Source organism: Lytechinus pictus, chromosome 10 (genome assembly GCF_037042905.1).
Source record: "Lytechinus pictus isolate F3 Inbred chromosome 10, Lp3.0, whole genome shotgun sequence".
Taxonomy (NCBI): Eukaryota; Metazoa; Echinodermata; class Echinoidea; order Temnopleuroida; family Toxopneustidae; genus Lytechinus; species Lytechinus pictus.
The window spans coordinates 3,653,602-3,677,698 of NC_087254.1; the positions used below are offsets into that span (position 1 = coordinate 3,653,602).

At 36.5% G+C, this 24,097-nt stretch overlaps 1 protein-coding gene across 1 annotated transcript; it reads left to right on the plus strand.

Moving 5' to 3' along the window:
* Positions 1 to 3,710: 3,710 nt before the first annotated feature.
* LOC129269621 (adhesion G-protein coupled receptor G7-like) lies at positions 3,711 to 21,592 on the plus strand. Its single transcript, XM_064106103.1, has 15 exons — positions 3,711 to 3,827; positions 4,705 to 4,956; positions 5,466 to 5,570; positions 6,402 to 6,515; positions 7,218 to 7,331; positions 9,783 to 9,899; positions 11,123 to 11,241; positions 12,153 to 12,299; positions 13,789 to 13,974; positions 14,473 to 14,871; positions 15,428 to 15,622; positions 16,506 to 16,621; positions 17,485 to 17,780; positions 18,921 to 18,987; positions 21,047 to 21,592. The coding sequence occupies exons 1-15, from the start codon at positions 3,722 to 3,724 to the stop codon at positions 21,522 to 21,524; spliced, it is 2,811 nt and encodes a 936-aa protein (XP_063962173.1). The 5' UTR covers positions 3,711 to 3,721; the 3' UTR covers positions 21,525 to 21,592.
* The last annotated feature ends 2,505 nt before the right edge of the window (positions 21,593 to 24,097 follow it).

The window sequence follows — 24,097 nt, forward strand, 5'->3', positions numbered from 1 at the left end:
AGGTCTATGATCGCGCGAGTTGAACAGGACTTAAAACAAAACGTTTAACATATCATTTTGTATCAAATCATTTCATGTGATTCCAAATAATCTACACCAATTTAACATTTTACACCATGTCCTGTTTTATTCCTCTTACAACTTCACTTTGTACCATACCTCTTCGACCAGAGGCTCATAGAATTCCCCTTCACCAACAATCTCCACTACATGCCTCTGCCAGAGCCGTGTTACTTTGATTCACACTTGCAGTATGAACTATGAAATATATTTTCGACGGCCGACCAGCAACTGCATTAATCCTTAAAAGTTATAGAACAGGGTGATGCTGACTTGTATCGACAAGGAAGTTATTTTAATTCCTCGGGAACAACCACTGTGTCATAAACAAGTACGGGTAGACCCAATGTCCTGTTCCATGTACTATCAGATATCTTCTGAAGGGGTCGGGACAACTCGGACCACGGGACATCTCGGACCGCGGGCCGAGTTGTCCCACCCATTTCGATATTTTTTTCCCACAAATTTGCGTCTATTTTTCCGTCAATTCGAAATTTCTTGTAATGATTTTCTAGAGATATGGTCTGTTGGTAATGTTCTTCACTTTCTATTACTTTTTTTTTCGCTGAAAGCCGAGCACCAAAACAGTTAATACACGCGCGCCTATGGGAATCGCGAGCTGTCGAAAAACGCCTAAAATTACACTTTTTTTTTAATTTCAGCGAAAAAAAAGTAATAGAAAGTGAAGAACATTACCAACAGACCATATCTCTAGAAAATCATTACTAGAAATTTCGAATTGACGGAAAAATAGACGCAAGTTTGTGGAAAAAAAATCACGAAACGGGTGGGACAACTCGGCCCACGGTCCGAGATGTCCCGTGGTCCGAGTTGTCCCTGATTCCTTCTGAAGATGTAGTGGCAGTAGAAGCATGTATAATTTTTCTCTGACGTCACTGACATTTCTGTTCTACCAGTGTTCTCATTTTGGGTATACGGGGGTATACAAGTCTTTTGCATACTGATGGAAAAGTAATTGACATTAAAGCCAGCCTTTTTATGTTTGGAGAAAAATGCTATCTTTGCACAGATAATTCCCTATCAGGTTGTGATACCATGTTGTGTCAATTCGGCAAGGGAAAGTTTTCCACTTTAGATTTAATGCTCGAATAAGATCTCAATATATAGAACCCGACGCAGAAGAAGTGGACTGGATCAATTAAAGGTGTAATATCTATACTATTCACCTTTCTTAACTAATATAACAAATGAAATGGTCTCTCTAAAATTAATAAGCACTACTTCACATTATTTAGCAAGAAGACAGATGCTTTAAAGATGATGAGCCTACCCCCAACTGACAAGTCAGCAAAAGAGCATGGTTATCAAAGGTGCTCTTCCTCAGGAGCTTTATCTGGAGAGCAACTGATAATAATGACTCTCCTGCAACTCACCTCCCATATATGGATGGGAAGTATAAGTTAGGAGGCAGGAGGGCACGCCTGTACCTGTTCATAGCACATTAGCCACTCCCAAGGAATTATCAGAACTTGTTCCATGTGGATTTAAATCGGGGCCACCATGCTCTAGGGTAAGCATTTGCCACTTATCGTGTATAGTCTGTAAATAACATTGTGTCATTCTAAATACAAGGAAAACGGAACACGCAGTTGAGACTAACGAGGGGGAAATCAGTCTGGAACAAAATGAGATATTCCACTTATATGTAGCATTAATTACTTTTGTGGCCCAGTTTGACCTTTTTATAACCTTAAAGTGACCTTTAATTGCCCTGGAAAAGTTCTAACTGCCTAGTGATTCATATATGTGGATTTCATTTTGAATTTGATTTGATTCGATATCAAACACGATGTGTTTATGCAGCTAAATATTTAAGAGGAATGTAAGAGAGCTGGTGTGGTTTATGACGTCACAAAAATAAAATTCCTCAAGATGCCAAAGTAGCACCTTTCGGATTCTTAATATGCACACCATCAGCATCACCTTTGGCAATAAATTCACATAATATTCAACTTGTTTGTATTAAAACCATGATAATTATGTTCCACATTATATTACAATTTATAAGGCAATCTGAGCTATTATAACTTTAAATGCCCTTTAACTGACTTATGTGATATTTAAATGCCCAGTGATCCATACATTTACATTTGATTTTTTATGTTTGATACCAAACATGACATGTTTATTCCTTAAAATATGAAATTTATATTTAAGAGGTATGTGAAAAATGGCATGGCCTATGACATCAATAAAAAATGCCCTAGGATGCCCAAGTGGCACCCGTCGGATTCTTGAAGTAGACACCCCATACTACAACTTCCAGCAAAAAAAATCGCAGTCATACCCAACTTGACGGTCATGCAATAATTTTGATCATATCTACCCGACTTGTATGTTCGACTGTAGAAAAAAAATCACCGTTACCATTCGGTATATTTTTAAAGAGTTTTACATAAAATACTCTTTAAACCTTTATTTACGCTTTTCTCGGATAGCTGATAGTTCTTTGTTTGAATGGAAAATCCTTATAAAAAAGTAATTGATATCTTCAATCAATCAAATGAAAAGTTACAAACATCTATAAAAAAAACATGTAACGGCAACTAAGAAAGGCAAAAGCTTGACATTTTGAATGCAAACATGCAGCTGCTAATCAGACCATTTGTGAATGACAAAAGCGATTTTTCCCAATTGAAGAGAAAAATGATTCTACAACATAATAAATCTATTGCAAATGGCCGTTAGATCACAATGAACAGATTAGAGGGCTTTGTCGAAAATGGCAGCAGATAAGATTCGGAGCTGACGAAAACTTGCAAATATGTCGTTTGCTCTGAGTTCAGGACGACACTGCTATTTTGATTCACTGATTTTCGACAAAGGCCGCCTTGTCACGAAGGGCCTTCGACAAAAGATTCTCTGCGTTCCAGAAAGCGTCTACGTAGCGGTTGTGAAAACTCCCTATTAAATGATTTGGGATAGAGGACATCTTCTTCTTCTTCATGAGAAGAAAACTCTAAAACTAATTTGGCAATGAACTCCATATGAATTTATTCTATAACTTATTTTCACGCTTTGTAACAAATTCATTGCCGACGTTTTTTTTAACAACTTGTTCCAAAGAATAACTGAAGGTCATATCTGGGTAGGGGTTAGTTGCAGACAAAAACGCGTCTAATTGGAAGTCAAACAATCAAACACTAGTCCCTAATTGCTGCATTTAATTGGTTGAAATACGTATTGCGTTTGATTGTTTGGAGGTTGAGTTTGATCACAAGGACGTTTGCAACTGGCGATGATAAAAGAATATCGGGGGAAAAACCCTCTTTTGAAAGAAAACTGCGTATATGTCACATATTCACCACAAGTTTTCATTTCATATTCTTTTTTAAAGAAAAGACAACAGTTTAATAACAAGGCCGTCTGAAACTGACAATAAAAGAACCTCGAGGGATGAAATACCTGTGAATGAAAACTTCTGGAACGTCACACGTTCATTCCACGTTGTTTGCATTTCATATTTCGTTGTAAAGAGAGAAAAAAAAAACGTGTTTGATAATTATTGAGGTGTGACACAATGGCATTCGTGAGTGTTTTATGTAGAGAATAGTTGACCGCCAAGGTCAGTTACTCCAAGTGAATAATGTTATGCACTTGTCTGAAATTTGTCTCCAAGTCCTGGCTAGTATTGCATGTTATGTATGTTAACAAGGCAGTACTTAGATTCCGATTATCTTCAAAGATGAATGGACCGGTACTTCTCATTTCCATATTTCTCTTCCGGAATGTGTTTGCCCTGACAGGTAAGATTTGATTCACATATATATATTACATTTTATAAATTAATTATGATGATGTCTCTATAGCAAAAAAACAAAACAATTACAATACGATATTTACGTTATGCTAATTGTGAGTTTCAATAGGATAAACGCTTGAATATAGTGCGGATTAATGTTCTGATATATATAAAAGAAGTCTACATCAATAAAATGTGATGAAATGCAATAGTATCACTTGTGAATTAAACTGAACAAAAAAGTGTAATCTTTTGTATTGAGAACTAACTATATAGCACAAATATAAAAGGTTTTTTTTTGTCAAGTTATTATTTTAAATTTGTCTAAAATATGAAGACCTGGGGGCAAATAATGACAACTAAATATTTTTCAGCTACTGATGATAAAGGAATGTGATGAAGAAGCATGACGTACTCATTTGTTTGATATCAAATTCGTCATATATACATGTATATATATTTATTGCGTTACATATTTCTGTATTACATTTCAATTGTTATAACTGTATTTATGATGGATTGTGTCTACTGGTTTGTTGGATATGAAAAAAAATAAAACTGAAACTGAATGTGTTCATGAGAGTCCGGAGAATAGGGGGGTACTTAGTTTTGGTGGCTCAACTTACCCCACAGATGGGAACAGATTACAATCCGTAAAATGGGTTGATAACTTATGACGCACATCTCTATGACTAAATAATCAACTAAATCACCACAGACTTTCTAGAAAATAATCAATGATATAATTGTCATCACCGTTAAAACAGGGAAAGGAGCGGGCCTATAGGTTTAAACACGTTTAAGCTTGCCAAATCTCAATTTATGGTGAACTATGATTTTCTTCTCCTGCTAAAAAAGGTATATTTCCAATATGTTTACAGATATTCCAAATGCAGTTCTTGTTGATTCGGTAACGGCCTATTCGGTATCCGTCTCTTGGACACCCTTTCCTGGTAGCGTAAGTTATCAGGTAGTTTACACTGGACCAGACCAAACAGAGGGGCAAGTTTTCTCAACCAGCCCTTATACCATTCTTACTGGACTAACTCCTGTATCTCGATATGACATCACAGTGCGATCACTATTGATCACTCAAAAAGAAATAGACGTTGGCAATGTCACTGCAATTACAGGTATGGTTTCTACCGTATAATTTACATTGCCAAAATTGAAATGTAGGAGCAATGTTGTCATAATGTTCACGCCCTTCCACGTCTTTATCAAGTTATCATCTGTAAAAGTGCATACATCATACGCATATAAAGAACAAAATATGTATTCCATAACTGGCGTACAGGTGGGGGGGGGGGGGGCTTGGAGCTATGCCTCTCCCCAAAAAGTTTCACAACCAAGAAAAATAAAGAGAAATGAGAAAAAAAAAGGACAGAAATAATGGTGAAAGATTATGTTACTTTTTGAACGTCATCTCAAAATCTAACAATTTTTTTGGGGTATTAACTGAAAGATCAGAAATTTTGCTCTCTCGCAGCTTAAAAAAAAATATTTATACATATAAAACCCCCCCCCCCCCCATTTGCCATAGCTGGCCCCCTAAAAAGATTTTCCTTCGAACGCCACTGCACTTTTTCGTTGAGGTAAAGAAACAAAATCATTTATATTTCATCAATATGATACTTTGCAGGACCCGATCGGTGTGGTCAAAATCCGTGCCTGTATGGGACGTGCTTGGGAGAGTTCTTCCTCTGTATATGTGAGATTGGTTTTACTGGACCATACTGTGAAACAGGTAAAGCGACACATCATTTTAGTTTGGTATACTTCTAATGTTTTTTTTTCAAGTGGAACGGGTTACCTGCTGTATAGGAACTTCTAATCAGTTTAAAGAGAAATGAAAAAAAAAACCCTCTTAGACCATCTGAGTCAAAGCGTGTCTTTATGGAAAAGGGTCATGCAATAATGCGAACTATACCTGAGTATTGTAAAACATTACAATAGTATACAAAAGTGTAGTAGTCATTCAAAGCACTTTTAACCATTATAATTTAAATATGGAATTTTCAGGTAATGTTTTTATTTCAATCATAATATCAATATGAGTACATACAGTACATATTTAGTCATTGAATATTAGAAAGCTACTAACAAAGATTATATCCTGAAATTGTCAGCTAATTTCATACTTGAAAAGGTGTGTTATGCAAACGAGACAAACAATAAACAGATATTCTATTTTAAGCGGGCATCCGGTAGAATTAAATGTAAAATCGGTATGTTTATCCAATAAAACCCACACCACACGCTTTTGGGTGCATGCATTAATAAAATCGAGTAATAAAATCAAATAGTGAAATGCACTTTTAGGGGAATAACCAACATTAAAGTTTATAAATCTGGCAAGTGCTTTTTCCCCTCTAAATTATGAGTTATTTCATAATTGGCCAGTCTAGAGATTTGTGTGTGAACGTGTGGGTGTGTGTGGAGGGTGTGTGTGCTTGAGGGTGGAGGGGGGGGGGGGTCGCGCACAAGAATGAACTTTCATATTGTCTAAATAATTGACACCTTTTTTCTCAAAACTATAAATTATTTTCTTATCACACTTTATCTTTCACTCTGGCAGATATCAATGAATGCATTTCGCCCCCTTGTCAAAATGGCGCCAGCTGTATTAACACCATTGGAGGTTACCAGTGTCAATGTATACCAGGTTTCACTGGAGTAGACTGTGACACCAGTAAGTCATATTCATTTCAAAAAAATAAAATCGGTGGAATGATGAAGTCTAAAGAACTTTTAAAGGAAAGACATGTTACTGTTAAAGTATTCAACCATGTTGACCAATACGTTTTTATTCATTTCTATAATGTAGTTATATGGGAACACACACTCTAACACTACAAGCATAAACATGAATACCACTTGAAATATGTTTAGGTAGAAAATAATTTGGTTAGAAGTGCTGTCAGACATGACATTGTAGAGTGGTTCAGGTATTTATTTTATTGTAACATATTTATTCAGGATAAAGATAAAAACATGATCAGAAGAGGCTGATATAAGAGTGGATTTTGTGATAAGTGTTCTCATGAAACGCTTGATATTAGATCATTGTAGACTGTTGTGATGGAATGAAGATATTATTCAATAGAAAGTCTGTAAAAACTTTGGAATTTCATGTGATAAGGCAAGAAAGAAACGTCAGCTACCTCATTTTATATAACACCTCTAAATATTGCTCCTATTATTGTTTTGTGAAACTTTGGAAAGCAACTTAAAGCATGGCATAACTTTGCCTTTGTTTTGTTTTATTTCCAGTTTTTATTTCAGCGCCATTCTTGAAATTGTTCTTTGTCTAATAGTACTTGCCTGAAATGTTGGATATTGTATCTACGTCCTGCAACTATTTAACTACAGTAATAACGATTGTATTTTCCAGATATAGACGAGTGTCTCGGCCTACCTTGCCTTAATTCTGGATCATGCTTAGATGCACAAATTGGTTACTATTGCGTATGCCCAGTGTTCTATACAGGACAAAATTGTGAGATTGGTAAGATTTTGTAGTTTAGAGATACATACACATAATTAAAACGAACATCTTTTTTTCGGGGGGGGGGGGCAAGTCTTTCCCATCTGATTTTTTTTACTTAGTTTCGACAAAACCAGTTCTATATATTTAGTTCATTTTTTGTCTTTTGACTGACATGCTTTGTGATATTCATGACATGGACTGCAGTTGATGTTACTTTGTTTTATGAGAACTGAAAACCAATGAATAGAAATACAAATGCGAATGCAAATACAAATATTCAAAGAATTAAGAAATATTGCACGCATCGAGATGAGGGCAATTGCACTAACGAGTGGAATATTTCTGGTAGCTGGAACCTCATGAATAAAAGCCATCCAATATTATGATTATATTATTATATGTTCATTTTTCATTAGACAGAGCAATAACACATGATATTAGACAGCAAGTTTTGTGTATGAGCATAAAGGGGATTTTGTCTGTTTTCGGCGCTTCATGCGACAAACTCTAATACTGCACAGCCGACAGGCATATCAAGTCGACCAAAATGTCGTTAACAACCTATTACGTGGCCTTTGACCATGTTGACGATACTACATGTCCGTTGACAAGAGTAAACGTTTCGCATTCTAGAAGGAATCGACATTCTTTCAGATTATATCAATTTTGCATGAAATTTATAAATAATTATCCCTTTTGTTTGTTGTAAATAAGAAGGGCAATTCTAACCAAGTGTCACGTGAAGTGACTTTAACAAAAATATATATTTATTGCTACTCGAGATACCAAATAAGGGATATATAAACAAGCTGTATAAGGCTCAATGAAAGTTTAATGTTTAAATCATTTATTCGATCTTTTCTTTGATTTGGGTTTGTTTCACAAAGGTTGAACATATATGATATATACGGATATTGAAATGATCACAAATAAATATAACTTAACTTAGGCAAAATAAGGCAGAACCATCGTCTGTCTGAGTGTGACACGCCCCACTCGGCCTCTGGCAGTCAGTCCCTGGCCTCCACAGCTGGCGTTGCTCCACTTGGCCCTTCGTGGTCGGTCCCCTAGCCTCCGCAGTAGCTTTGCTTCCTCTACTTGGCCCTTGGCAGACAGTCCCTTGGCTTCCGCAGATGACTATGCCCCTCAGATCAGACTTTGACGATTACGGACGAGATCATGCCGATGGAGAACCGGCCGGCAGCTGGGCTTGTAGTCACGTCACCGACGTGGATTCCTCACATAACTTTTCCTTCCTAAACTGGAGATCTATGGCCTATCTTGGCTTAAGGTGGTTCTCCCTGATAAACTAAAATCAACCTCCTAATATACCCTATCGTAACTAGGAAAGCACTCCTAAAAATGTCAAATACAGATGAGTGCATAAAAAAATAAAAGAGACCTCAATGTGCGGCATCTGCAAAACTGAATTAATAAAAGACTGATATTTCTACCACTTGTATAAGATATGACACCCACCTGACTGGGATGTAATGAATATCCCTAACATAGGTACATCCATGTATCGTTACCGGGGTTGAAATATTTACAGCACATGTACAAAAATGTGTATAATTAGATGTTTTAAATTTCTTCCCCGACACCAAGGGATATGATTTTATGGCAAAATGGCTTAAAATATGTACGTCGACATACGCTGGCTAAAACTTCATTGACACTACCTTACCGCGATACACCAATCTGGCTTTGCTTCTGCCTTGATGTGACGTTGTCTTACGGCTTTAAATGTAGGAGCTATGTAATAATTTGAGCAGTGTCTGGATGTCGACTAAAACTTGTACTTAGAATGTTTTTTTGTTCAATCCCAATTTGATGTATTGTGTTTTGGATTGTAATTTCATATCCCAAGTGCTATCTTTTAGTATACATGAATCATGAACTTGGCTACGGAGGATTATCTATTGTTACTGGGGGTGCTGTGACAATGCTCATCACCCCCAGTAACAGTAGACTAATCCTCCGTGGACAGGGCCCTGACATGAATATAAAGTGTCATCAGTTATCCTACGTAAAACCTTGATGGTGCCGCTGAGTTTTTACGAGGAACCGACGAGAGTTTAAAAATAAATAAATAAATAATTTCGGCCTAATGGTAATTTCGTCGGTGCCGAAAGTTTAAGAAGATGTTGAAGCTAATATACAATTGTAAAGGTAAAACGAGTGAATTGTTATTTTTGTCTCGAAGCCATTGAAGAAAAGTATTCGTTTTTGTAAGAATTTATAATAAAATACGCTTTTTGAATAACCCATGTTTTAAGATCACCAAAAGCGTAAAGATAAAGAAGAAGATGTAATATCCATTTATATTCTCCTCTCCGCAGTGTATCATCGACACAATACTGACGATTTGGGGATCTCTGATGAATTTAATTCAAGTAAAATGTAATTCGGTGATTTATCTGGAGGATGACTGTTTAAGAATAAAAGTTGATTTTATCGATAATTCAGGTGCATTTTGCAATATGACATCTCAAGACACGGTCTACGGAGAGGCTACTCTGGATAGATCAATTGTTGGATCAGTAATGAATTCAAGTACTGCATGTCCGTTTAATACGACACAAGGTAAATAAAGATATATACGAATTGGAATGAGAATAATGCATGTTTGATAAAATAAATGACAAGTGACATGATTTAGAAAATGGTCGGTGATAAAATTAGTTTCGATTTCTCATGATGGTATGTAATATTTATGTTATTTTCCCGATTTATCCTTTTTATGAAATGGACATAAAATACTCATAGGTATTTAATCAATATGGATTTTACACTGTAGGCTGTTTATCGTCGAACAATGTTGAAATAAAATTTAATAAGTGTCACCATATTCTGGAGTAAATGAACACTTAGTGAATCGTTACTAATCTAGAAGAACATCCCCCCCAAAAAAAAATTGTTATAACTTTTATTTAGATTAGGTAAATAAAGAATATTTACATTCATAGATAAAATTCATTGTCAGATTAGTGGAAATGTATCATAAAGTACAGAAGTTTGTGCACGTAAATTAACAAGTTATCAAATAAATCATTTAATCAGCATTTATTATTTAAAGGTCAAATCCACCCCAGAAAAATGTTTATTTGAATAAATAGAAAAAAATAAAAGTAGCTCTATGCTGAGAATTTCATCAAAATCGGATGTAAAATAAGAAAGTTGTGACAGATAAAGGTTTCGCTTATTTTTAACAAAACGGTTGTATGCACAACTCAGTGACGTGCAAATTAGACCATCGATGATGTCCCTCGCTCAATATTCATTTCTTTTTATTGTTTGAATTTATACAATATTTCGTTTTTTTAGAGATTCGACAATAATGACTTGTCAGGGAGGAATTAATCTTCGTTTCACTTGACAATGAGGAGAACATTAGAAAATATCACATTTCATACAATAAAATACACACAAAAAAATAGTGAGTGGATGACGTCATCAGTCTCTTCATTTGCATACCGACCATGATGTGTTTTGTGAAATTAAGCGAAACTTCAAAATGCCATAACTTTCTTATTTTACATTCGATTTTGATTAATTTTTCAGTGCTTTTGCTTATTAGATTTTTCTCTTTATTTAAACCAACTTTTTGTTGAGATGGACCTGTCCTTTAATAATAATAGGGAAAATTGGGAGCAAGGTTGTGTGGAAATATTTGCATACAATATATGGGTTTCTCGATCACACCGTATGGTCTTTCTGATGACATTTGATGAAATTCATTCTTCAAAGTATAGGTTGACAGAGCCTTTACATTTCATTGATTTTTTTCTCTCTCTCTTCGTTTAAAGCTGGAGCGCCTATCCTAACTGGTTATTGTACCGAAGAGGTGTTCGGCTACTCCTGGACCATTGAAGTAAACTGCAGAGGATTCCGTGGGGCACTGGAACTTTTAGAAGAAATACTCGAGGTAGGTGCGCATAATATCGTTGCAATCATGGATTTGAAATCAGTCCATCGTTTATCCCTGTTGCAAAGAAAGTTGGAACACAGTGTGAAATCGTCGTCACACTGTTGAATTTGATTACCTTAAAAGTGTGAATCGTGCATTTTCGACTAAATAGAATTAAATTCACAGAGCAAAATGCTGAAAATTTCATAAAAATCGGATAACAAATAAAGAAGTTATCGAATTTTAAAGTTTATCAATATTTTGTGAAAACAGTATACATGTATATGCACATCGTCATTAATATTCATTACGTGGGCTGATGATGTCACATCCCCATTTTACTTTTTCTTATGTTATTACATGAAATCATGCATGTTTCATTTTTTTCCAAACATGTGTAAATGATGTGATTCCATTATGATGAAATAAGTTGCGGCAATAAATATATAATGCACTTAATCAGTTGTCAATCCAATTATTTAGTTCCTGGTAGAAAATTGTTGAATAAACCGAATTTCATATAATAAAATACAAAAGAACAAGTAGGGATATGACATCATCAGCACACCTAATGAATATTCATAAAGACATTCCTAGAACTGTTTCGCCGGAATAATGCAAATCTTTAAAATTCAATAACTTTATTTTATATCTGATTTAGTTCAAATTTTCAGCATTTTGCTTTGTGAATTTTACTATATTTATTGAGATAAAATATTTTCAGCCTGCATCACCCCTTTAAGCAAAGACTGATCAGCGCAATAATGTCCTGAGCCATGGATTTATTACAAATAGCTCCATGCCCTCCATGCCTGAACATAGCATATATTTGACTCAGGGTATTTTATTCATGAAGATGAAATGGAAAATGTCTCGACAATGGCCACAATGATTAACTCATGCCATTTCCTGCCATTACCGGTAAATAGGAAGGAATCACAGAAGACAACCTCGAAGAGAGTGCCTACAGGGTGGCCATCATCACTATGCATTCAGAGGACTTCACAGCCCTTGAGGCTAATCTCGTTGCTGACATCATGGAGAGTATTGCCTGGTGGAACTCGAGTAACTATAATGTGAGTGCTCATATTTAGAGGAATAAAATATTCAGAGAGTGATAGCCCTTGCCTAGTGGAGAGGTTTACTACTTCGCACAGAAGATTTACCCAGTGTTGGTATCGGGATATTTTGATTGGGGAAGCGTGGTTCCCCGGAGGGCTACTCGAATTATAACATTGACAGCAAACTCAAAAATAGGGGGCTCTGGAACTAAAGCTTGGTCTTAAATACGGAACTACCCTAGGAGCAACAATTGATAAAAATGCAATGTTCTGTCTGGAACTGACCATATCATAAAATGGGAGTCTCCGGAACTAATTTTCACAGGATTTGTGTCACCATAATTGTATAGACACACTCAGATACGGAAAAAATACACACATACACCCATACCAACGAACGTAGAGGGCAGCAACACACTTCAGTGTTGCTGCCCTCTACGTTCGTTGACCCATACTTGTGAAAGGTCCAGACACATATCTGAACATATTATACAATGATCATGATGGTACATTTATGCAAGGATCGACACCAAACCACTGATCTACTAATTTCCTCGTATTGGTTCTCATGAGTCAAGTTATTCTTTTTTTTATACGAAGCAAGGGGAGGAACTACAAATTTGAGGGTCTCCGGAACCGGAGAAATAGGAATTTCTACTGCTTTCTAAATTGATGATACTCTAGAAGGAAAATTTATGTTGAAAATGGGGGTCTCGACCGGAGCACATACGTATCAGACATTCCGCTAAGTAAAACCCGGGGTAGACCTGGGGGGGGGGGGGGGGCAAGACGATTTTTTTAGCCAGTTCAATTACAGGGGTATTTCTTCTTTCTTCCTTTCCTTCTTTTTTCTCTCCCTTTTGACTTTTTTATTCACTACTTGACATCATTTTCCGGAGGCAGGGGGGGGGGGGGGCGGTTGCCCCCTCCTCTTCTCAGGTCGCCCTGGACTTACCTAGCCAAATGCTTGGACTCTTGAACCCATTCGTTGTCGAATCCTCGGTATTCTGAAAAACAATGGGAGATATATCAAAGCCACCTTGTGTTTAGAAGTCATCTGGTACTGGGTTACTGATTTTAATATAAATATTTACATCACAACTATTATAGTTATGGGGGCGTCGTGGTCTAGTGGTTATGACTCTCATCTTTCAATCTGACGGACCTGGGTTCTATTCCCAGCCATCAGCAAAAAAATTACCCACATTGTGCTGCACTCAACCCAGGTGAGGTGAGTGGGTACCCGGTAGGAAGAACTTCCTCGAATGCCAGAGCGCATGTACAATGTAGGCAGCACGGCTAAAACCGGGTAATAATAATAATAATAATAAATATTGTAATGCGCAGTTGAGTATATACATATAGAAATGGCGCAATATAAATGTACACTTTTCATTATTATCATTAAAAACTTAAACCCCCTGTTTAATTCACGAAATAAAAATTAAAGCTAGTGGTTAATGAATGATATCATCATGATCCCTTTTTTATGAATTACTTTCAGGTGACAACATCTTCTGTTCTCGTAGTCAACAATGTAATGAATATCGACGAGGAAGAATTATTTACTGCTCAGGAACAAAATGAGTCACCTTCTCGATTGGTTCAAGGTCTTGAGAGACAAGTTGGTAACATCGAACTTAATTCTACTACGGCTTTTGATGAAAGGTTTGCCAACATTGCTGCAAAGGTATCTTCTTTTTTGGATTTGATAAGCTTGAACGTCGACATTTTTCGTAGAAATTGATTCCTGATTTGAAGGTAGTTTCTGATAAAAGACCTTTTATCTTGATCTTAACATAAGTATAATCAAGGAAGTGGGAGGTTAGAAATTTTGGCACCGTTGATGTTTTTTTTTTTTTGGGGGGGGGAGGGGGTGGGTTAAAGAAAGGGGATTTTCATGCTGCTTCAGTAAGCCATATGAAACTTGCAAAATTCAAAGATGCTTATAACAAGAAATGTTACTTCAATATGCCACATCCTTCGTAGCCATTGGATCAACATAGAAACTTTTGAAAGTAAAAGTAATACCTAATCAAAGTAGGAAAATTTTTGCTATCAATAAAGAACACGTTAGTTAATAGACATTTTGACGTCCATGACTCTATTAGTACTGAGAAAAAAAAGATATCGTTTGTAAAATGTAGTGTTCCTATATAAAATCAAATTTATCAATATCGAATTTCAGGTTCAAACAATTTCCAGTTCAGATGCATCGAATGGCGTCGTGATCAGAATGTCGGGCCTTGACATCACCGATTTCTCCGAGACAAACACATCCATAACTGCGATAGATTCTAGTTCTAACAGACCAACCACAGCAACACTTGTACAAACCGTCGTTCCTGCAGAGGCATTACGTCTACCGCTCGAAGATGACATCGCATCGTTGATTCAATCTCCTAGAATTATATACATGGTATATACCAGCGATGTCCTTTACCCTTCCAAGTACATCCAGAGATTGAATGAAAATAACGGAATTTTCATTAGGACCGTGAACACGCCGGTAGTGGCTGTTATCGTGGGTGGACAAAAAGTTGAGGGCTTGTCGCAAAGCGTCAATTTCACATTCTCCAATATCATGGTAATTGTAACACTTCAGTTTATGCAAAAGTAGATGCAGGATATTGTTACTCACTAGGATCCGTAAACTATATGTTATTTTTCTATTCATTATTTTGTTTCCCTTTTTTTTTCTTAACCTTATTGTTTTTAGTTTAATTGTTTTAAAGAGCCGAAGACTTAAAATTTTCTTTATACTATTTAGATAATCGACAGCATGATTATTTCATTAACTAGCAAATCATGATTAAGGAAATGCGAAAAAAATGAACAACAATTTTGTTTTCACTTTAATGCAAAATTGAAAAACTAAAATAACTTGAAACAATGTCTTTCTCTCTCTTTCTCTTCTATCAAATAATACTTTGGCCAAGAGAGGGGGAACTTTTAGACGAATTGTATACGGGCTGGCAAATCTGTATGTATGGGTGTGGGTGGGTTCCTGTGGGTGTGTTTGATGATGTAGTTAGGATTTGTAATATTTTCTGTTCCAGACATAGTGCTGCTAAAAAAAATATATTGATTAGGAGTATCAGCATGATTATAATCCTCTTTTAATCGTCACATTTGATTTATAGAGTGAAAACTACGACCCAGTCTGTACTTTCTGGGACACTGGAACCGGGAACTGGTCGACTCGTGGATGCACACTAGTCAGTGTGGGTCCAGACACATCGTTTACACAGGTCACTGTTCCAGAGAACGTAGATGTGATCGATACCAACAGTGTGACTTGCGCATGTGATCATCTGACCAGCTTCGCAGTCATCGTCGTGAGTATGGAGGGGTTATTCCCACGAGGCCGAGGGTCCACGACAAAGCAGATTGTTCCCATAACTTGTTTTTATATCATTAACCTAGTTAATAGTCATATGGTCTAAGTTATATTTAGTGAACATCGAAGAATGGGCTAATCCGAAGGTCTTCAAGCGATGCCGACACACAATTTGATGAAAAGTAATGTGGGCAAAGTCGGCCTTGTGGACCCTTCCCTATGTAGCATGCGTGTTTCTTTTCGAAATCATCGTCCTGATCATACGGAAGCTTTAAAGTGCCATAAACCTAACGAGATGGGGAATTTAATTATTCTATCTTGTTATTATAATAAGATCATAAATAGTGAGGCACATTAATCATACATAAAGGTATACACAGATGAATTATGCATATCAAACACGTTGATAAATTTTTACTTGAGAGATATATATGTATATATTACGAGAAATTACGAATATGAAAACAATGATGCTTTTCCCAGTTCTGTGCTCTCTCTCTCTCTCTCTGTGAGGGAATCTTCAAATTGATTCACATTGGGGAAGATAAAACAGATGAAGAAAGAACCCAGAAATGTAGCAATTAATCACTATTATATAAAACACATGTTTTTTTTTAATGATGTCTTTATTGGTTACTCCAATGTACATTCAATTCAGTACAGTTGAATACAAATGATATATCTATAAGAAATTACATAATACTGGATAACCACTACTAGGCAGTGCCAGTCACCTGCTTTCGTTCTTCTTGTTCTTCCGAATTGCAATAACCCTTTCCAAAACGCTTTTCAAAATGCTTATAAACTATACATGTACATATATATTGCGGAGGAAACGATCGAATCTAATATCATTTTATTTTCTTCGTAAACTTTTGAAGGACCTTTACCCCGACGGACGGCCAAACAAGGTATTTCGATGGCTGAGCATTATTGGGTGTGGAATATCTATCATCAGTCTCATCATCACTGTCGTCACATACCTCTCTTTGCTCAAGTACGTAAACAAAAAGTGTGTAATTTTATCTGTTCTATCGTGTAAAGATCTCAAACCGATTCAGTGAGTGAATTTAGATATTACTTCATATCTACCTTGGACAAGTTGGCAATTTCAAATGTTTTTTGAAGACTAGGAAAAGAGAATGTTTCAGCGCAAAAAATTATTTTGAGCGATAGAAAAAAAAATATTACTGCAACATTCACATAGTGTTAAATGCAATTGAACTTGTAAATAAATTAATTTGTAAGTGCTGCATCCTATTACCCCGACTTTATTAGCAGGGCTACCCTTGCCGAGGATGGTCTTATAAGGACACCTTAAGACTGGTCCACGATCCCATTTGGGAACAAATCAAATTTGGCTATGTGAATGAAAAAAAATATCTTTTTTCACAGTTCAATCTAGCTGTAAGAATTCTAATATAACATTTTTTTTTGACGATTGCGAACATTTTATTTGCAGTAAAGGCACAATTTATTTCAAGTCGTAGCCAATCGTGCGATTGCTATGGCATCATTTTTATTCTAATAAGAATGGTAGCATAGTCGCATCTTTCAATAGTAATAATTGTGATACTACGGTAATATCTCAATATTAGATCAATATTTTATTACGTTTAATTCCAAAATCGGGTCGCAGACCAATCTTAAGTTGTGCGGTGGCCTTAACTGTTACATCTCCCGATCAAATTTACCTGCCTTTTACCTGGGACATTTGTTCTGTATCAATTTCATCAGTTTCATTTTCCAACCCATGCCTACAAAAAATGTCAGGCTTCCAAAATGCAAATTATCAGGAGGCAACATGTTTTTTGTATAAAATTCTTACTTTTCCCTTTTAAAATATGAACTCACTTGCAGGAAACTGCGCTCATCTCGCGTCGACAATGTCCAGCTCTACATCCTCTTGTGTTTCTGCGTCACACTACTTGGCCTTTACGTTGCTTTCCTCGTCATCATTGGCTTCGATCGAGAATCTCGCGTTGCCGAGTTAGGGATTATTCCGTGTAGTGTCGTAGCTGGCCTCGCCCACTTCTTTGCGTTGTCCTCAATGACGTGGATGGGTATCGAAGGGTTTCATATCTATATGACAACGGTTCGAATCATTAATACTTACATACCAAAGTTTATGATCAAGGCCATCCTGGTCGGTTGGGGTGAGTGATTTTTATTTTTTTCTCGGAAATGTTCGCTCCATAATGAACGAAAATCTTGACAAAGAGACCAAGAGTGCGCAAATATAATAGTGGAAGTCGTCAAAGTAAATTTCAAATACTTTATTTTCAAATTACTAGAAATAACATATTTACCAATAACTGTGCAAATTGATCTCATGGAAATGCCATTCGTAGTCAGAAAAGGGAACTTTAATCGCAATAGAGAAGAGAGAGAGTGTGGAGTTGCCGTGCTATTTCACTTCTAGGACCAAAGTTCGGAATCAACTGCAACCCATTTTTTTTATCAAGAGAAACATCCAAGTCCTAATTTACTGAAAGCATATTAGCTCCTCTTTCATTAATGATTTTTTTTGTTTTATGAATACCCACTTTGTATCGGTTTGGTTGAAGTTTCCAAGAGTGCTCAATGCCAGAAAAGAGCAATGTATAATTACATTCATACCTTGGTTAGCTCGGGTTTCGGGCGTTTGGTGATCTACAGACGACTGGATGATCATCACAAATCGCGTGAAACCGAGCTGACCAAGGTATCAATATATGTATGTATGTATGTATATATATATATATATATATATATATACATGTGTATATATATATATATATATCAGATATGCGATATGCGAAACAAATAATATTCACGAATAATGCAAGTTTTCAATGCCAACAAGTTCTTTATTAACTTTCAAAATTTTCGGTAGTCATCTACCGAAAATAAAAAAGAACTTGTTGGCATTGAAAACTTGCATTACTCGTGAATATAATTTGTTTTGCATTTCTGATGTCTGACTATTGCTAAATACGTTGTAAACCAAGAATCTTAAATATATAATATATTTCATATAAATATAAAAGAACAAGTGGGGATGTGACATCATCAATTTGCCCATTGAATATTCTTGAAAGCATGCAGAGAAGATTATAAATTGTTTCTGTCGTCCCTGTGAACTATGTAATATCTTCAAGTGTCATGCATGAGCATCGATGGTTGGCTTGTGTGTAATACAATTAGCCACTATTATCATTATTTGAATAGGGTCAATTATGTACAGATACAATGTATATTTTTAGTACAATAAGTAGATATCAAAATGATAATCTTTAATAACGGTTGTTTCTTAGGCATACCAGCCGCCATTGTTGGAACAACGGGTGGACTCCTGCGTGGTGACTATGCAGCAAGAGATTTGTAAGTCATCTACATGCCAACTCTCTCCCCATTGTGGACCTTTGGATTATAGTAGAGTTATTATAATGTTTCTCTATTCATTTTTGTCGCTTTTCATTTTTTTCATTACCACTGTTTCTTGTCAAGATTTTGCTCCCCCTCTATCCCTCTTCTAAGTCCTTGGTCTGCCCCTGTACTGGTACAATTTCTTATGGAAACTGTTTAAAAAAGAAGGCCTCTTAACTTGTATATTTCCATTGAGTTGATTTATAACACAATTATTGTAAGTAATATCTTCTTGTCCTTCCAGTAGGATCATATCACCTGAACATAGGTTTTAATCAAACCTCGCTTGTAAGCTCAATATTAATTCACTTGGCATGTTCACACGAGCAGTGGTGTATCAGTTGAGAAAACAGCCCCCTGTCCTGGCATGCCCGGCAAAAGCAAAAATCCCCTACCTTACAACATTAGGGGCGTTATTACACAGGACGGGGATGTACCCGAGAAAGCTAATTCATGGAGAGATAGAGGGGGGAAACTTATTAACGAAGTCGATGCTCCTTCCAGGCATGCGACAATAATTTTGATGGCGTTGTTCAGAAACGAACGATGAGTTTCTCTCTCCACGACGCAAGACGGTCTCAAGAACACGGTGAATTATTGAAAATGCCCGTCGAATGACGAAGAACAGCTTGGAGATCTGTGTCGAAAATTTGGGAATCGAACAACAGTTTGGTCCTATAAGTTCTGGAGCTGACAAAAATGCAAATAGACTGTTTGCCGAGAGTCAAGAACGAAATAGCGGTTTCAATTCACCAGTTTACGACAAAGACTTTTAGGATGTTCTTTGTCATTGGACAATACATTTCTCTGTTTTTGAGCCTGCCGTGCGTTACGGAGTAAAAACTCACTAATAACGTACAGAACGAGGCAACATAAACCTCGTCCTCCTTGCTAGTAGATAGCATGTGGGAAAACGTTCAATTAAAACATTAGGCCTACTTATGTTCATACTCAAAAGAGTTCTATTGTAGTCCTATAGCGTCTCGGGAACTCTCCCTTTCTGCAGCGTAAAATTACTATTGAAACGTCGGTGGGAGCTAAGATCATAAACTTCGATTTCAAAGGCTGGCTATATTTAACTTAATTACCATAAATTCTTCAGACTTTGACTTAAAACATTAATGTTGGTCTATCATGTCTATGCTCAAATTGATGGAATGCGTATGGTTTATCTATCTTTCAAATGAGCCTACTATTAGCCATGACCAGGGGCGGATCCAGGATTTTCGATAGGGGAGGGGGCACATTCATTTTCCAGAGAAAAATTGGACAAGCAAAAAAAGAAAAAAAAAGGGCGGTCCTAACTTGTGTATGAACGACATATTCTAATTAAAAATACATGCTGTGACTTTCAAGGATGGGGGGGGGGGGGGGGGGTAAACTTGTGAAAGAAAGGTATATTCACATTAAAAATTTTTATTATGGCTCTCAAAGTGGGGGGGGGGCGGCAAGGGTCGGATATGCCCCCCGGATCCGCCACTGGCCGTGACTACTATTATTTTTTATGTGTGCTAGTCATGGTCTTGCGATCTTGTAATGGTAATCAAATATTTTCAGATAACGACTTTAATAAACAAAAATTAGTTGATTAATTGGTGTATTTTTGAAACATAATCCGTAATTCACTGTAGGAGTTGGGCCGAAACACCCACCCTCGAACACCGCTGAGGCATGTCATATCATCAATTACATACACGAAGGCAGATCTGGGCCTCGCCGTCTTACAAAGAGTTGGGATTGATCTGATCAACCACAACTTTGGAAAGCCAGCAAAATCAACATCTAAAATACAAGTTTTGTTCAACTGTTTTCAACATATACAGATATGTTTATTCATACGTTCATCGTTGTCTTGACAAGTTAGTATCATCCATTTTGTGTACAAAATGACATTGTTTAAATTTCTTGTAGAAAAATTATGGCATCATGGAATTCCATACGGTAGAGGTTGATCGGAGCAATCGTTACTTTTTGTAAGTCGGGTCCCAGCTTTTTTTGTCTCTTTCTCCCACAGTTGTTACGTGCAACAGTGGGCCTTGATTGGAGGATTCCTGGTGCCCATGGGAGTCATTCTACTCACCAACACCATCATCTTCCTCCTCGCCATCTGTCGGCTCTGCCAATCCGCCAGGCTCCCGGGACGAGTATGGAAAGACCGCGAGGCCGAACGTCGAGCGTCCATTGAGAGGACGCAGACTGGCGTCTCGTTTCTGGTCCTCATGGGGTTGACCTGGTCCACCGGATACCTGGTTCTTTTGCAGGACGACACCTCAGAGGTCCTCTTCATCATCTTCAACTCCTTGCAAGGGTTCTTCATCTTCGTACTCGCTTGTTTACGGAAGCGTGTAGTGCGACAGCGATGGAAAGAGTTGTGTTGTACAGGTTGTTCGGAACCTGAGAAGAATGGCTCTCGGTCGAGTCGTGATCTCAACAAGCCATCGCATGGGAGCCATAGCTCCAGTACACCTCTGGAGCTATCGGGTCTTCATTAAGATTTCAAAATAGCTCTTCTCAGATACCCAAGTCTTGAAGAATCGTTAAACGTTCATTAAAGCTTGTTATGTGCATAACTCATTATTTGAATGATGACCGCTGAAACCCAAATGATATAATAACGATACTAGGGGCCTACTCAACTCAATTCCGAAATGATATATAGTTTATATAAATCCCCATTTATAATACTCTATGAAGATTTAAAAAAACTATCTTTAGTTGTGGTAAATCTACGAACTTGAATTTTACTATTCCAATCCATTACTCATATTAGTGCATGTATACATGTGCCCTAGAACGGTTATGGTGTGAACAATATATACCAAAATGTGTTTTATTTGTTAAATTTACCGAGTCTACAGCAACATTTATTTTGATCGGGGGCCGGTCTTTGTATTTTATAGCTTGATTATATATACTTCTTTACAAGCATGGAATGGGCTGAAAATTTCAGGATGTAAATTTTGCCTGTGGCTATATAATCTGTTAAGTAAGCATTAAAAATGGCAATTTTAAAGGATTCATGAACACAGTGGTGGTGGAATTTAAAGTAGTAGTAGAAGTAGTAGCAGTAGTCGAATATGATGGCGCTCTCCAATCTCTTCAGATTACACGCGCCGGTCACTTTCGTAAGTAGGGCGTCGTCGGCAAAGGAAAGTCCATGTGACGTCAAACCATTTTGGCGACGATTATTTGTGAATACGTTAATATTGATTTGTTACCCATCCACCTTTTAATTGGTCCTACTGATATTTTCGCCAAATAACGATTCAATCCATCTGTATATAGGCCTATATAAAACAAATAGATAATTGACAAAGTTTATGTAAGTAACATGCGTAATACATGATTGTTTCGTGGAAATGGCAAGGATGGTTTGGTTAGTTGGTGTTTATTTTACAAACTTCTAAGTAATATCGATATTTCATTATACATATATATATATATATACATATATATTATATAGTCCAGGATAGAAGAGGCACAACCTTGTTTTTTCATATATACAATATTTTATGATGGTTTCTTGTCAATTCGAGGGTGCTGATTACAAATTTGAGAGTAAAATTTTACCCAATATTGGGTAGAAAGGGAACATTCATGTTTACTGGGTATTTTTTTACCCCATATTGGGCTATTTCAACGCAACATTGCGTAAAATTTACCCAGCCAACATGCATGTTCCCATATTACTTAAAGGGTGGTCCAAACTGGATATATTTCTATCTCAATAAATATAGTAAAATTCACAAAGCAAAATGTTGAAAATTTGATCAAAATCGGATGACAAATAACAAAGTTATTGAATTTTAAAGATTTGCATAATTAGCCGGTGAAACAGTTCTAGGCATGTCTTTATGAATATTCATTAGGTGGACTGATGATGTCATATCCCCTCTTGTTCTTTTGTATTTTATTATTTGAAATAAGGTTTATCCAAAAAAAAATTCTACCAAGAACAGTTGGATTGACAACCGATCAAGTGCATTAGTTATTTATTGCTGCAACTTAAATGGAGACACATTTTTTACACATGTATAAAAAAATGAAACATTTATGATTTCATGTAATAACATAAGATTAGGGAAAGTGGGGATGTGACATCATCAGCCCACTTAATGAATGTTCATGACGATGTGCTTATAACTGTTTTCACAATATATTGATTAATTTTGAAATTCAATAACTTTGTTATTTGTTATCCGATTTTGATGAAATTTTCAGCATTTTGCTCTGTGAATTTTACTCTATGTATATAGATATAAATATTTTCAGCCCAGACCATCCCTTTAATATACAGTAAACCCTTTTTTAGAGTATTTGTAGCTGTAGTTACCTGCACGATTGAGCTTCAACCCTTTACTGGTATGATAATGTATCAGTTTTGTATATATTCTTGTACTTTGCATGTATCAAATAATAGGAGGTTATCATTCTTCCATGTAGTGTGTTCTATAAATACAAAAGAAAAATGATTAAAACTCTGGACTCAGAAATCATACACTGTAAAAACTGCGGTGTTAAAACTGACACCAATTGGTGTTAATAGAGGACCACACCCTGAGGTGGTAAAATTACACCCTAGAGATTAAACGTAACACCAAAGAGTGTAAATGTAGCAACAAAAGGTGTTGTAATAACACCTATAGGTGTAAAACTAACACCACCAATTTAACACCGGTGTAAAATAACTGGTATAGTCCTCTATGTACACCGGTTAACACCACAGTTTTTGCTGTGTAGAACCGTATATTATCATCGCTGGAGATTGATTTAAAAAGAAACGGTATCGAGGACGATTAAAATATAACCGGAGGCCGTTTCATAAAGCTGTTTGTAAGTTAATAATGTTTTTAAGAACGGCTGGTGATCCATTTTCACCATTGAATGTTCATTGGTGGTTATTTAGTGCGTAAGAAAAGTTCCCCAGTCGTTCGTATAGTCGCTTTGTGAATAAGAACCACAGGGTTGAGTTTCATAAAGCTGTTCGTAAAGTGACGCATGACGTTACCCAGGCAAGAATGGAACATGGTCTTATGTGTTAAGTCACGTACATAGAGATGTATCA